Genomic DNA, 16973 nt, shown 5'->3' on the forward strand with positions numbered 1-16973 from the left:
TGAAAAGATACACTGCAAAATTCTGCTGCCACATGCCAGTTTCAAATAACTATTTCAAAACATAACAAATCTGGTCTCCAGGGGACTGCATGTGAGAATGTAGAAAAGCTCAGATCTATTCAATACCATATTCAGAGAAAAACAAAGCCTGTGTACGCCAGCTCCTAATAGTAAAGAAGTAAAGTTCTTAGGGTTCTTTGAAGCTATACTCAAGTGTGTATGCTTTTGGTTTGCTCACATGTTTCCTATTAGTTTTAAATAAAGCATTCTTAAAACACCCTGGCTTAAACTGGGTGGTGGTGGCAGACACCAGCATTTAGAAGGCAGAGGCAGGCAGATCTCTTTGAGTTCAAGGCCAGTCTGGTCTACAGAGCAAATTCCAGGACAGCCAAGGCTACACAGAGGAAAAACCAACCAAACCAATCAACCAACCAACCAAACCTGACTTAAATATATGACAAAAAAAAAAGTTTCCTGAATACTGCCTATCTACCGAGATTCTTTCTCTTGACAGTCCACACATCAAGTCTAGAAGCTAACACAAGAAAGGAAAGCAAAACAATAAACCCCACCACATAAAGCAGAACACCAGTGAAGGAAGGTGTGTGTAAATGACCGTGGCCGTCACAGAAGGACCCTGAATGAATACATATGGAACTATGGCCTCTACCCAGCACAAACAAACATAGATATAAAAAGAAATCTTAAAATATAAAGAAGTAACATGTATCCCTCTTCAGAGAATATAGAAGATTCAAGTGCCCACAGCAAGAATCATCTCTTAGGCAGAGAGCACCTCCAAAGGCTACCATCGCCCTCCTCCCATCAGTTTGGGTCCATTCCTGTGGTTTTCTTTCATTTCTGGCAGTACCTGACTTTACTATCTATCCCTTCTGCCATTATATGTTCTGATGGACTTAAAGCAGTTGAAGGAAAATTCACTCTTATTCAATATATCTAAATTAAGAAATAAATACTTTGTGATGATTTTTATTTTTTATATACATTATAAAGAAAAAATGTCTCAAGAAAATCTGATTTGTCTCACAAGATGATGATTTTGGCATTCTAAATATTAGATAAAGTCATACATTACCTCATAAAAGAACATTAGCTACACCTGGACATGCTAAAATACTCAGCAACAGAGAAATGTGTTATTAACAAACTTGAAACAAAATAATTCAACAACCATGCAAGCTGCTGGAAAGATAACCAGTCCAAGAAGTCACTTCTTTAATATAGATTTTTCCCAAGACAACTGTAGCCAACTCAGGTCATTTCTACTTTTTACACTTGACAGTATACAAAGAAGATGAAAATACATACGCTTAACACTAGATTTCAATGTTACAGATAATATTTTAAACATAACCACTATATTTAATAATTTTGTGTTTTACACACACAAAAGCACACACACGTGAACACACACAGATCCATATACACACACAGTTAGGGGGTTGTCTGGTGTGTTAGTCTTTCTTCTTATCTCTGACAGAATCTGGAACCACACTGGTGACCAGGAAGCTTCAGCCATCCCCCTGCCTCCACCATCTCCACACTGCTTGAGTTACAAAAGGCTACACACAGGCACACTTGGCTATTTTGTGGATGCTGTGATTTGAACCCAAGTCCCCATGCTTGCACACCAAGCACTCTTGCCCTCTGAGCCATCTCCCCAACCCCTCACTTTAAAGACATGATATTCGGAAAAAATATATTTCCAACATTTCCCATATATGCTTCAAAACTGAACTTAAGCCGGGCGATGGTGGTGCACGCCTTTAATCCCAGCACTCGGGAGGCAAGGCAGGCGGATCTCTGTGAGTTCGAGACCAGCCTGGTCTACAGAGCTAGTTCCAGGACAGGCTCCAAAGCCACAGAGAAACCCTGTCTCAAAAAAAACAAAAAAACAAAAAAAAAAAAAACAAAAAACAAAAAACAAAAAAAAACTGAACTTAACCAAGACTAAAAGGATCATGTCTAGTCACTATGATGATCTCAACCTTTCTCTAGCCCAGTGCTCAGTATATTCAGCATTTTGATTTTACTCCTTTCTTTTACAAAGGGGTACACGGCAATATAATAGTCAAATAACTGCCCAAATACACACTGCTCTGAAGATAAAGATGTTGACATCATTGAAACTGAACTATTAGTTGGCTGGCAATGCCAATCTTTAATAGCTTAAAATGTGCATTTGTTCATGAGCAAGAGTCCAAATTCAGAATACAGAATCCAACTCAGAGGGGATCATCACAGTGAGTTGTAAGAAAGCCAAATATATAAAATTTGAGGACTTCCCATAAATCAGATCCTGCATGTTTTTCTTTTCTCTGTGCAAATGTGTCATGATTGGAATGACTGTTTAATTATCATGATTTCTTTCTGAATACAGAACATCTGTATATATGTATGTTAAGGGACTACCAGCAATATAATGCTTCTTTTTTTCTTACCCTGTATTTGTTAATGGATAGCTTTCTTCAAATTATCTTAGTCTGTTTATTCATTAATTCAGCAAAAGTATGAAATATTACTTTTGACAATGGAAAAGTAAATGAACAAAACATAGTCCAACCTTTAAGGAATTCAGTCTAACAGAAGACACAGACAATCAGAGCAGAACAGTCATCCCGTGGCAGCACAGCATTGTTGCTGCATAATCTGGGCACAATGTGTGACTAGATGGAGAGGGAAAAGAGTAAACATCACAAAGGGTTTTATCCCATCCCAACTTAAGCTCAGTCTCTTAAAGACCAAGGGTTATCTCGATAGGTAAACACACACAGGCAGAATGGCAGGGTCCTCAGGTGGAGTGATTAGATGACACAAGACAGAGATGCATCAGAGTTTGGTCAAATGCTGCTATTTTCAAAACTGGAATCCTGTACTCATTTTGCATTGCAGGGAACTGTAAATTTTGTAACAGCTGAGAATTATATGAAAGGAAAACAGTTGTGGGGTAGAAGTCAGGCTCAAACTTCATTCAACCTATAAACATGTAAGGAACTGTCCTTAAAGAGTGGTCAATATCATCAGGTATACCAGCTGGTAAATAGTATGAGCAAGCACATAATTTATGTGAAATACCGAAGTACTAGCTAACATTAATAAAATGATAATATCTGAGAGAACATCACTATTGGCTTCTTTCTGCTTCTTTGTATTTTCTACAGATAATAATAAATGCTTGATTTATAATTAATACAAACAATAAGAACATTCAAAAACAAAACTATTATTTGTCTATACATGCCTATGCATACATGGATGCATAATTAAGTCATCCCAGACTGATGAAAACAGGTATGTTAATTAGTGATAATTAAAATTTATATTTACTATTTTTAATAATTATATCATATAATATTGTATTATATAAAATATGATGTTATAAATTATTATTATTAAAAACTATTATTGGAAACAGGGTCTCATGCATCCTATGTAGCTAAGGATGACTTTACACTTCTAGTCCTTCTGGAATCACAGACATGTGCCATCGCATCTGGTTTATGAAATGCTGAGGATCAAAAACAAAACCTCATGCATAATAGGAAAGCATTATACAAATTGAGCTACATCTCCAGCCCAATAATGATCACTTTCAAACAGAAAGCCTGGGGCTGGAGAGATTGCTTAGGGGTTAAGAACAGAACCAGGCTCAGACTGCAGGTAATCCTGCACTAGGGCCCTAGTCCCTTTCCCATATGCCAACCTCTGGCCTTCCTTTCCTTCTGGTCTTATAAGCAGCTCTCTTTCTGCTTATATTGAAAATTTTGGCGCCTGTGATGTAATCAATCAACAGCTAACCTGCTTCAATATACTCTTTGGTTTTCCAGTAAAATCTCTACAGAGGACTGGAGAGATGGCTTAGAAATTAGAAGCACTTAGCACTTACTGTTCTTGAAGAGGACCCAGGTTTGGTTTCCAGCACCCACATGGTGGCAGATCCAGTGCTCTTTTCTGACCTCCATGGGACCAGGCACATAATATATGCAGGCAACACTCATATACATTTAAAAAAACTCTAAGTAAGTGTTCTCCTAATAAATTCCAAATGTAGTTACATATAGAGAATGTGTTAAGCTTTTAAAAATAACTGTTGACTTTTTAAATTAAAACTACAAAAAGCTCTGGTAGTGAACTGGTTCAGAATTATTTTCTACTTTAATACAAAACTGCTTTAGGATAAATGAAAATTTGAATTTTTCTTGGTTCTTTGATACCCAAGTTAGAGGGATTAAACACACACACACACACACACACACACTCTTTAGAGACAGGATCTCATGGATTCCAGACTTGCTATATAGCCTGCCTCTGCCTCCCAAGTACTGGGATTAAAGGCGTGTGCCACCACCAGCAGGCATATATAGACCAGACAGTCTTCCCATGATTTAAACAAAGCATAACAATGAATGCAGAAGTGTATATGAAAATCCATCTGCCTGCCGGGCGGTGGTGGCGCACGCTTTTAATCCCAGCACTTGGGAGGCAGAGGCAGGGGGATCTCTGTGAGTTCGAGACCAGCCTGGTCTACAAGAGCTAGTTCCAGGACAGGCTCCAAAACCACAGAGAAACCCTGTCTCGAAAAAGCAAAAAAAAAAAAAAATCCATCTGCCTTTAATTACTCCAGAAACTAGATGTATCAAAATGAAACAATGTCAGTATTAATGTTTTGAATACAGTTCATTCAAATGTCCTTTCTAGCTGGGCAGTAGTGGCACATACGCCTTTAAAATCAGCGCACAAGAGAAAGAGGTAAGTAGATCTCTGTTGAATTTCAGGCCAGCCTGTTCTACAGGGTAAGGTCTAGGACAGCCAGGCGATATAGAGAAACCTTATCTTCAAAAAGAAAATAAAAGTCCTATCCATTATTGTGTTGTTGTTGTTGTTGTTATTGTTGTTATGGGGGTTATCTATGTAGGCCAGGCTGGCTTCAAACTTGACTTGTAGCCAGACTGACCTTGAATTTATGATCCTCAGGCCTCCCCCTCCAGACTGATGAAATTACAGTTGTGTACTTTCACATCCTGGAGGTTTATTATAGTTAGTTAAAGAAATTAATAGTATTTTTCTACTCTCATTTCGAACAATAATTATCATAGAAATATTAAAATTAGTTTTCGGTCTCTCAAAAATTTTTTGCCTTTTTTCTTATTTATTCTTTTCTCACATATTACAGCCTAATCATCTCCTAGTTCCTCTCCTACCTCCCCTCTCCCCCACATCCGCTCCTTCTCCTTCCCCTCAGTAAAACTGTGTGTATGGTGGCACAGCCTATAATCTCAGCACTCTGGAGGAAGAGGTATGAGGATTGGTATAGGTAAAGGCTACATAAGACCTTACCTCAAAACAAAAAAACCAAGCAACAAAAATGGCAAGTTACTGAAACAATCTTTCTATAACCACAGTGTTACACATCCAGCCAGGTCAAATTTGTGCTCAAATCCTTCCAGCACCTTTGTCCATGATGCCGAGTCCTAAGTGATTAGGTGATCAATAGCTTCCTTAGGCCTTTCTCAGTAAGTTTCTCCTGTTTCCTCTGTAGTCTCTGAAATAGTTGTGTCTTGTGTGTTTGTGTGTGTGTGTGGGGGGGGGGGTGTTAACGCACCGAGCCATACCTGTCCTCAGTCTAACTCTCTGTTTAAATGATTTCCACTTGTTTAGATTCTCAACACAGGTTACCTGATCCTTCTTACCCCAACTCTGAAGTTAGACCATGATTACCTTGTTTTATTTATGGTGCTACAGATAGAATGTAGGGCCCTTTGCACAACAAGCAGATGCCCTTACCACTTAGCTCTAACTCTAGGCAGGTTCCTCTCGTAAACAATCTACAATTTTTCTACACATTCTTTATAGAATCAATCAGTTTGGGGACATTATGCTTTTGAGATGATGTGGCTTCATAGCTCTCTTGCTTATTTCACAATGGCATATAAATATAAAAATAACATAAAATATGACACATATGTAAACATAAACACATGCAAAACTATGAAATTTGGGCTTCTATATATACAAAAATAAATAGGTCTCATCACATTCACAGAATAGGTTATGACACCTATGCAGTGAAGAATTAGCCTTATTCAAAAAGAAATTTGGCCTTTGCCCTTGGTTACCAAGAGATGGTCTCTAGGCTTCTTGAACTCTTGCTGACAGAAGGGTCTCTGTTTGCCTGGAAACTTTAGATACTAGAAATACAATCTACATTGAGTGCTTGAAGTCACACTGTATCAGTTTCAGCGCCAAGAGGAGAAAGGCTTAGTGTGGCCTACAGGGATGGGCTGGAGACTAAAAGCCAGCCATGCAGGTAGTAAGTGAATAAGTCACAATATATATGACTTTGAAGATTGGTATAGATCACCATACACTGTGGCTGGGAGACTGTAATACCATCCATGGTTCCACAAATAAAGAGTGATTAAAAATTCTACATTGCAATTCCTCCAAGATCCTTTCCTATATGTCTCTTCCGGGTTTTGTTTATTTGTTTTTTTTTTTTTTTTTTTTTTTTTTTTGGTTTTTCGAGACAGGGTTTCTCTGTGGTTTTGGAGCCTGTCCTGGAACTAGCTCTTGTAGACCAGGCTGGTCTCGAACTCACAGAGATCCGCCTGCCTCTGCCTCCCGAGTGCTGGGATTAAAGGCGTGCGCCACCACCGCCCGGCTGTTTATTTGTTTTTTAATTAAGTACTATTTAAAAGTTATTTATTTAGGGCTAGAAAGATGGTTCAGTGGTTAAGAGCACTGGGTTTCATTCCCAGTACCCACATGATGACCCACAACTATCTGTAACTCCTGTCCAAGGAGAACCAACAATCTCTTCTGGCCTCTGCAAGCACTGTATGCATGTGGTACACAGACATACACCCATACACATAAAATAAAATATTTGTGAGTCTGCATTTGTGCATGTGTGTGTGTGTGTGTGTGTGTACACAACCGAGAACTGGGGGAGTAAGTTCTCTTCTGCTACCTTGAAAGATCCAAGAATTGAATTCAAGTTCCTAATCCTTACCCACTGATCCATCTCTCTGGCCCTTGGATGTCTCCTTTGGATAAGTTTAACCTGTATCCTTTTCCTGTTAATAAACTGTATCACTGTTTTCAGAAAATTCTTTGAATACTTTCAAATAAATGATCAAACCAGAGAGTGACTGTGGAGCCCCTACATGCATCTAAAGCGAGGCCAATCTTAAAGAGCCTATTCCCTGAGACTTTGCAGGCTAGTCAAACTCATTGAAACCATCTAAAAACCAAAGGGATCAAGCAGGGCTTGGTGATACACACCTATAACTCCAGGATTCAGAAGGCTGAGGCAGGATGCACTAAAGTTCCAAGTCAACCTGGGCTATAAAACGATATTCTGTCTAAAACAAAACAATAACAAAACAAAACCAGAAAACTCAAAATCAGCAATAGGTTGGACTCAGTTCTTCTTAGGTCAGTACTTTCCTCAGCAGGACACATCGTTTAAAAAAATGAACAAAAAACAAACTTAATAAGACAATTCATTCTGAGATGAACTAACACTCTCAGATTATTATATATACTCTCTAACAAAGCAACAATGTATATGATGATGATGATGAAAAGCAACAACTATTACCATGTGTTCATTCATGTCCACAGTCACCACTTAACAGATTTTAAAAAAGAGCATCAGAAAAAAAAAAAAGAGCATCAGAATAAAACAATTTATTCAAGTTCATACTACTAGTGAGTGACTCTGGTTTGAATGAAAATGACCTCCACAGGCCCACAGGGAGTGTGGCACTATTAGGAGGTGTGGCTTTGTTAGAGGAAGTGTGCCACTGGGGGTGGGCTTTGAGGTTCCAAATATTCAAGCCAGGCTCAGTGTCGCTCTCACCCTGTCATCTGCTGATCCAGATGTAGAACTCTCAGGAAACTCTCCAGTATCACATTGCCTGTGTGCCACCATGCTTCCCGCCATGACAATAACAGACTAAACAACCGTAACGCAGCCTCAGTTAAATATTTTTCTTTATAAGAATTGTTGTGGTCAGAGCTGGAGAGATAGATCAGAGGTTAAGAGCACTGACTGCTCTTCCAAAGGTCCTGAGTTCAATTCCCAGCAACTACATGGTGGCTCACAACCATCTGTAATGAGATCTGATGCCTTCTTTTGGCGTGCAGACAAACATACAGACAGAATATTATTCATAATAAATAAATAAACCTTAAAAATTGCTGTGATGATATATCTCTTTACAGTAAGAGAAATCCTAACTAAAACAGTGACAATGTATTTAAAAAGATTCACCTATATTTAGAGTCAACATGCTTTACAGTTTTAGAGTATAATTAAAGGAAGATTGACATTAAACTGTACAAAGGAAAATTAAAGTCTCCAGCAGGATCATTGATAAAATAGTATCACTGAAGACTGGTAACTGTCAGCACTTACTTCCTTTCCGTAAGACTCAACCATGGGTACTTTCATATTTAGTTACAGCTTGTCTATGAATTTCCTCTGAACAGATAATCAACTGCATAGGTTAAAAACAACTAGGTAAGAACTGGAGATGGCTCAGAGGTTAAGAGGACTGGCTACTTATTCAGGGTTCTGAGTTCAATTTCAGTGCTCACAACCACCTATCATGAGATCTGGTGCCCTCTTCTGCTGTGCAGGCAGAACACTATTACATATTAAACAAATCTTTAAAAAACAAAACAAAAATTGGGTCCTCTGTGAGAGTAGTAAGTGCTTTTAATTTGAGTCATCTCTCCAGTCCCTAAAAACTTATTTAAAACAGGTTTTGTGATGTGAGGTGGTAACCACTTATAATCCCAGCACTTGGAAGGTGGGGGCAAAGTCAGAAATTCAAGGTCATCCCTTGGCTACTAGTAAGTTTGTGGCTAGCCCAGTCTACATGAGACCCTGTATCAAACAAAAACAAAAAACAAAAACAACTAGGTAAATAGCTGGGCATGTGGCCCACTCCTATAATTTCAGCTTTGGGGTAAGCCTGTTTGTTCTACAGAGCTTAGTCCTGTCACACACACACAACACACTCTCTCTCACACACACAAATTTAAAAAAAAAAAAACAATTTAGGGAGCTGAATAGCTTAATGCTCTTTCCAGATGACCTGAGTTTGGGTCTCAGAACCCATGTCTGGTGGTTTACAATTGCCTGTCAGACACAACAGCTTCAGGGAATCTGACCCTCCCTTCTGGCCTCCTTAGGCACCTGCATACACATAAATAAAACTAAAATATACCTAAAAAGAAAAAAGGACTATTTTTAATATTATTATAAAATGTTAAACACAAATTCCAAATACCTGAAGTGAATAGACAACACTTCCACTAAGTCCATAAGCTCTGAGCACCAAATTCTTTCATTTTCCTCTCCAACGTTCCATTCTCTTTTTCTATAGCTTCTCTTACATCGTGGAACTGACCTCTTGGCTTCTAAGAAAGACTGAGAGGAGCTAGAGCCCATCAATCATGTAAGACAACTGGACTGTCTCAAAATGAACAAAGTATCTACAGCTTTCCCACTCTGAAACTAGAAACCATCTTTAAGATACAAGTAACAAGTAGTTCTGATAAATTATACACGCATGGATAGTAACATAGTAACTCAAGCATTCTCAACATAGCAGTTATCATATGAAAAACATAAAATGTGTGTACATCTAATTTCAATCATCTAATCACATGATTTGATCTTATGAAGATCCAGAGTAAACAGTACAATATGAATTGCTATTTAGATTATTTTAAAAATTAGTATCATACTTCTTTAAGATCTGAAACCCACCACCAAGCTGTGCTATGTCCATTTTGACAAGCCAATTATGATAAAGATGTTTTAAAAATAGATTAAGTTTGGGTCTACATTAAAAGTAAGTCATTAAAGAAATACTGAGTGATGTAAAATACAGGCTATATAATGGAGAAGAGGTGGATGTAAGTAAAGCACTGGAAAGAAAGAAAGAAAGAAAGAAAGAAAGACAGACAGACAGACAGACAGACAGACAGACATACTAATGAATTAGACACACACACCCCACCAACAACCCACAGAGACAGAGAAAGTACCTGGAAAGCTGTGAGTGCGCCAGTCCCTGGGTTATACAGGCATCGCAGCGAAGGCATGCTGTCCGCCAGGCTGGAGCAGCCCAGCCACAGAGACCTGGGCATAGAGCACTGCAGAGAGAGGACAACTATGAGATGGGACAGTATGAGACAGGATGGCAGATTACAGGAATTTTCAAGGGTTGGTTGAATGCAATATTCAAGTTGTAGCTGGCTTTTATGATAGAAACACTGGGAGAGGGTAAGGTGCAGTCTCACTATGTAGCCTTAGCTTGCCTAGAGCTCGCTGTGTAGACCAGGCTGCACTCTACCTGCCTCTGCCTCCCAAGTGTCACTACGCCCAGCTATGAAAGAAACATGTTCAAGAAACATAATATATAGTGATTCTAACTCCAGAGAAACCCAAAAGGAGCCCTAGTAGCCAAAAGGCAAGAAAGAGAAAACAAGTTAGAGTTCCAAAAACCAAGTATGCCACAAAAGCTGTCCCCATTTTCTACGATTATACCCAAACTAGGAAAATTACTTCTTAAACAGAATTGACTGATCCATTTCCTTTTTGGACCTTACCCACCTTCTATAAATCATCAGAAATAATATAGACTAAACAGAAAAAAGAGAACTTTGTGGTAGCATTACTATATGAAGAATGGTAAAATAGAAAACAAAATACCACATGAAAACCATAAAAACTTTTTTTTTGTTTTTTGTTTTTCGAGACAGGGGAGAACTTTTTTTAAAAAAGAAAAGAAAAAGCATTGTATCCCTAGGGCCCCAACAGCAGCTAACTCTGCACAGTTTGCATATGCTTTATGTAGCTGGTTAAGTCTGTTATTCATTAACCAAAATGCACAGTTAACCAACCATAGCAGCTGCCTCTTCATCTTTCCAGATGGATTAAAGGGGGCAGGACAAGAAGCAGTTCAAACAGAAACAAAATAACGGGAAGAAGAGAAGGGACTCTGAAAGCTGAGGTACTAAAACCTTTAGCAAAGAAATTATGGGAGAGAAGAGTGTATTCAGTAGGCAAAAAACTACCAGTTCTAATGACACTAAACATTGTTATTATTGTGCTTTGAGGCTAGGAGAGGGTAGTTTGCAGGTGTGTGTGTGTGTGTGGCAATCAGGGGTCAACCTCAGGTGTTGTTCCTCAGGAGTCATCCACCTTTTTTCCCCCGAGATGACGTCTCATCTGGGACTTGCTGACTAGACTAGGCTGGCTGACCAGCAAGAGCAAGGGATCCTCCTGTCTCTGCCTTATAAGAGCACATGCTCAGGTTGTTTGTTTTTTAACAGGGATGCAAGAGCTGGAACTCAGGTCCTCACGTTTGCCTGGTGAGCACTTTACTGACTGAACCATCTCCCTGAGCTCTGTTTAGTTTCATAAGATACTATGTATGACAGAATGGAGCCTACATCCGTCATGTTTCTCTAAAAATACTCCGGGTGAAGTTTTGTCCATTAGCTTGAGCACTATGATAGTACCCAACCACACTCAATGAAGATAGATTTTAAAATAGAGAAGTCATTTATTCACAGCATGTGAGACAATGTTCTGGTTCGCGGGGGGGGGGGGGGGGGTTCAAGACAGGGTTTCTCTTTAGCTTTGGGGCCTGTCCTGGAGCTAGCTCTTGTAGACCAGGCTAGCCTCGAACTCACAGAGATCTGCCTGCCTCTCCCTCCTGAGTGCTGGGATTAAAGGCATGCAGCACCACCGCCTGGCTGGTTCTTTTATTTCTTTAAATAATTAGCAGAAATTGCAGCAGGATGCAAGATACAGTATTCCCTACTCAAACTGCCTATATAATAACAGTTGCTAAGCTCCAAATATGATCCAATCTAGACTCCTGCTTAAAGGTCATTTTCCTCATTTTACAGTTCAGTACTTGTCTATTCATGCTCATGAATTTAGAAAATAGCACAGAAAGTAGAGACTAGAATCCATACCTACTGCTTCCTAGAACTCTCCTCCTGCCTTCATCATCCCTATTTCACAAAGTGGGGATGGAGAACTTCAAAGATCTGCTAAAGGCATCACTAGAAAACACAAGTCAAACGGTGACATCACCCACAGCAGCGAATTCTATTTACTCCAGAATTTCTTTACCTCAAGCTACAACTTATTTTACAAACAGCAGCTAAATGAATAGTTGTCTTCAGTGGTATATTATGCAATTCACAACGGCTCCCTAGATTGGCTGTATGAAACCAAGCACATTATCAATCGGATCTGCTCTCGCTGCCTTTATCTACTCACCTTCTCTATCCTTTAGCTGGCTCTGCCACTTCAGCTAGCTAACTACTTTGATAGTCTACTCAAATGCTTATCTGAGCCCTAACATATTTAAATTTGTAATTCCCGTGCTCTTTACTTCTGCCATCTACAGCTATTATTTAAGTCTTTGTCTCCCTGGCACTATATTTACTAATGTCAATCCTGTCCAGATGATCCCGGCACTTGAAATACTCATTGGGAAAAGAGAACAAAGGGGACAGTCAGGAGGATTTAAAGATTCTATCTCTTGAGAATCCCTGCCCTGTACTGAGGAACCAAGAATGCTTTTCTTGGGCAGGAAAGATGGCTCAGCTGTTAAGAGTACTGGCAGCTCTTCCAGAACAATGGGAGTACAATCCCCAGAACCCACATGACTGTAACTTCAGTCCCTCAGAATCTGATGCCTTCTTCTGGCCTCTACAAGCACTGTATGCACATGCATGCAGGCAAAACATCCATATGCACAAAATAAAAATAAAATCTCAAAGAAAATTTTAATTGAAAAAAAAAGTATGCTTCACTGCCTTTCCTTTCAGTCAGCTTGTCTCATATACTGAGCTCCAAGCCAGCCAAGACTACATAGTGAGACCCTGTCTCAAAACAAAATAAAACAAAAAAAACAAAAACATGCTTCAATGAAATAACTTTCATAAGTTAGTTACATTAAACTTTCTTAGGGCAAATATTCTTACAATTTATTTGGTAAGTATTTATTGAATGGTTTTCTTATTCTGGACACCAGATACAACAATGGACAAAAGGAAAACTGCTTTTTGGTGCCACTTGCGACAGAGCCAGAACTTCATGCATAATAGACAAGCAATCTACCACTGAGTTATAATCCTAGCCTTTAAAAAAGTGTCCTTTCTTAGCTGGGTATGGTGGCTCACAACAATAATCCCAGACCTTGAAAGACCGAGGTAGGATGATTGCCTATAGTTCATGATCAGTTTAAATTTACACAGTGAATACCATGATAGCCAAAGCTATTAGCAAACTGGCATCAAAAAACAAAAACAAAAGAAAAAAAAAACCTTTCCTTCATGGAACTTATAGTCTAACAACATTCATTCAGCATTAAATCCCTATACATTAAAATTTTCTAATATAAGATGGGCAGTGGTGGTGCATGCCTTTAATCCCGGCACTCAGGAGGCAGAGGTAGGCTGATCTGTGTGAGTTCAAGGCCAGCCTGGTGTATAGAGCGAGTTCTAGGACTAGTTCCATAGACACTGAGAAACCCTGTCTTGAATATCCAAAAAAAACAAAACAAAAAGATTCCTAATATAAAGAAACTTGCTGTTAAGACTTACTAACTATTATGTTTTTCTTTAGAGCTCTGGTGCATTTATTAAGTGTTTGGTTAAGCTGATGAGTAAAAAAGGAGTGTCATTCTGAAGGAGATTTCAATTTGAGATATATGAGAGGCAGAAAAGATGAAAGTACATAAAAAAAAATGTGATGGAGGGAAACAGAGTAAGCCTGGAAGACAGATATCAGAGGAGGCAGACCTCACACGTGCTAAGCATACAGCAGCCCTCTGCACAACGCACAGTCGGCACCACTGGGTCTAGAACTCAACCAAAACCCCTTCATCCACACACCTGGGACTCTTCCTTCTCATTACAATGCACATATTTATTTGTATTTGTGAGAGTTTCACGGTTACGTTTTGAAAGCATTTCTCCCAGGAATTATTTGTCTCCTGTTCTCCATGTGAATCTGTGCTAGTTTTTATTACCACCTAATGAACTGTTATCTGAGCTTCTTTCAATGTTGTTCATTCTAACAGTCCTCCTCATTCATATATCCCAATCCTCCATCAAAACTCCTCTAACCACTAAAAATCTGAAAGGGGCTTACCCTATCTGCTTAAACTAAAATTTCAAAATAAAATTATGATCAATAATGAGCCACATACACCCAGGGAAGCCACTATATATACCAGTGTGATTTCTAAAATAGTATTAACTTCCAAATACCACACAGAGGATGCATTCTTGATTATTACAAGACAATTGGTATGGGTATGAAAACTGCACTTGAATATAGTCGGATTTGCACATTAACATAAGATTTTACATATTAAGGCTCAATTTAAAAACCAATTTTCAAATTGGTTTGTATTGTAATAATTAATCTTATTCATACTGGTAAATGCTGCTTAAATCTTTGAGAAAAACAGATCATTACAAAATAAATGGAATAGGCTCTAACTTTGCCAGTTTCCCTTCTTTCTTCAGATTTAAGAACATTTTTTAAATGAAGGGAGAGAAAAGACAAAGGAAACTTGGACAATGAAAGTAAAAACACTGTCATCTTGGTTGCTATGATCATATGCATTCTGTGCCTTTCAGGCCAATTTATGGATCAATTTTAACAAAGATATACATATTCTGTCCATTTAATACATATTTCCTTTGATGGAACAGTCAGACCTGTGATCCCAACTACTAGAGACTAATGCTGGAAGATCACACATTCAAGACCTGCCTCATCTATGGAGTAAGTTTAAGGCCAGTCTGGGCAACTTGGCAATACCGTATTTAAAAAAAAAAAAAAAGGTTAAAAGGGGCTGGAGATACAGCTCAGTGGTAGAGTGCTTCCCTAGTGTGTGTAGGTTCTATCCCCAGAACTGAAAAAAATGTTTGAAAATCCAGGTATGATGGCACATGCCAGTAATCCCAATTCATGGAAATCTAAAGCAAGAATATTGAGGTTAAAATCATACTGGGCTCTATAGCAAGGCCATGTCAGGCTAATAAATATTTAAGAAGCATATAGCTTTCTAACTAAGGTTTGGGCTGGCCTTGCCTTTTCTCTTTGCAAATTATATTTAAATTTCTAAACCCCCATTCTCTCAACTCCTTTGCTGGGGGAGCAAACCCAGGGCCATGCCAACACTTTGACACTGAGTCATACCCAAAACCCTTAATTTTTTAAATAAACCAAAAAGAAGTGGGGGGGGGGGGGTGTCAATTCAGCAACTAAAGCTATATTCCTACATTTAAATATTTAACTTTTACTAATCATTCATATCAAGAGCTAGAAAGTCAGATAATAGACAACATCTTATCCTGTGTAAACACAGTTCTGCACAGAACACACTCGTTTCTTCAGCTCATTTTCTCTCTAATCTCACCCCAGATGACTCTCCTTGGCAAAACTGCAGAAAGCCAGACTGAGGAGATGGCTCAGCAAGTAAAAGTGCTTGATGAGCAAGCCTTAAAAGTCTTAAGATCTGAGTTCCATCCCCAGAGACCATGGCACATGCACACACACACAAAACACAGTAAGTAAAAGTAAAATTCAAAGTAAAAACATTCTTAAAAACTTTAGAAAGTTAAAGATTACAATACTTTGTTTAAACTGCTTAATTTCTCCAACTATGTAAGTTCATCAGCTTTTAAAACACATATATGGAGGTTGGAGAGATGCTTTAGTGGTTAAGAACACTTACTACTTTTGCAGAGGACCAAGGCTAGGTTCCCAGCACCATGGATAGTGGCTCTAACCTTCCCTTACCTCCAGGTCCAGGGGACACAATACCCTCTTCTGGCCTCTGTTGACACCAGGCACACAAGTAGGCAAAATGCCCATACACATAAAAATATATTATGTGTATATATGCACACACACACACACACGAGCTAGAGATGTGGCTCAGCATTTAGGAGTACTTGCTGCTCTTGCAGGAGACTGGAGTTTATTTCCCAGCACACACATTAGGCAGCTCAAAACCATCAGCTCCAGAAGATCCAACTACCTCTTTTGGCCTTCACCCTAGTCACGTACCTCTACCCACACTCAAATGCACATACCCACACATACACATAATTTAAAATCTTTTTAAAAAATAAAAAAGCCTATGCAAAATAGAAGGGGTGCTAAACGAGTTTCTAGTAAATCCAAGATTAAGAGGGAAGAATGAAATGTTGCAACAAAAGGTGTATGGTGCTTCAAGAGCATAGCATCACGTGCCTGTCATGTTCAAAGGTTCAAATCCTCCCTGAGAACCCTGAGAGCCTGCACTCCTCCCCCACACTTGACTGCCTAAAGTAACGCCATAGATACTTTTCACTGATGGAGGGCCCTCAAGGCAACGGGCTGGCCTCAGCATTTACTATATGAAAGCTGAATGACAAAATCTCCTAAACTCAGGTCCCTGTTGGTCAAATTCTAGGAGTAATAGAAGCTATAATAATCAACAACAAAAAGATTGCTGCACTGAGAGTTTATGTATCCTTAAACCATGGCAAAGAATTCTCTTTCCACTACTTTATCAACTAAAAAAAATTCAGGCCAAGAGAAATAGTATTCTATATGCCTTATAAGGCATTCAGACTCTTAACTTACCAAGTCAATGATCACCTTTTAAAACTTATGTTTATTTACTTACTTATTCATTATGAGAAAGAGGTGGTGCACATGCCATGGTGCACATGTGGAGGGAACAGGACAACTTAGGGAGAAGCAACTCTTTCCTTCTACTAGGTGCTCTTGGATCAGGTTGTCAGGCTTCATAGAAGGGGTCTATGCCTGCTGAACCATCTTGCTGGCCAATCCATCAATGATCATCTTTTAAGGAGTCCTATTTATTAATTCATTCCAAAAATGA

General features: G+C 38.9%; 1 protein-coding gene across 9 annotated transcripts in view; it reads right to left on the minus strand.

The window, feature by feature from the left end:
- Positions 1 to 16973, minus strand: part of Btrc (beta-transducin repeat containing E3 ubiquitin protein ligase) — a 177711-nt gene that overhangs the window by 97820 nt on the left and 62918 nt on the right. For 8 of the 9 annotated variants that reach the window (XM_041660922.1, XM_041660927.1, XM_041660920.1 and 5 more), the window contains one exon: positions 10087 to 10194. The exons of the other annotated variant lie outside the window; for it this stretch is intronic. In XM_041660922.1, coding sequence (XP_041516856.1) covers positions 10087 to 10194 — 108 coding nt within the window. The remainder of the gene's footprint in view (positions 1 to 10086; positions 10195 to 16973) is intronic. 9 annotated transcript variants of the gene reach the window in all.

Source organism: Microtus oregoni, unplaced genomic scaffold, assembly GCF_018167655.1.
Source record: "Microtus oregoni isolate MIOR12 unplaced genomic scaffold, Mior012 000012F_ref0000307, whole genome shotgun sequence".
NCBI classification, from domain to species: Eukaryota; Metazoa; Chordata; class Mammalia; order Rodentia; family Cricetidae; genus Microtus; species Microtus oregoni.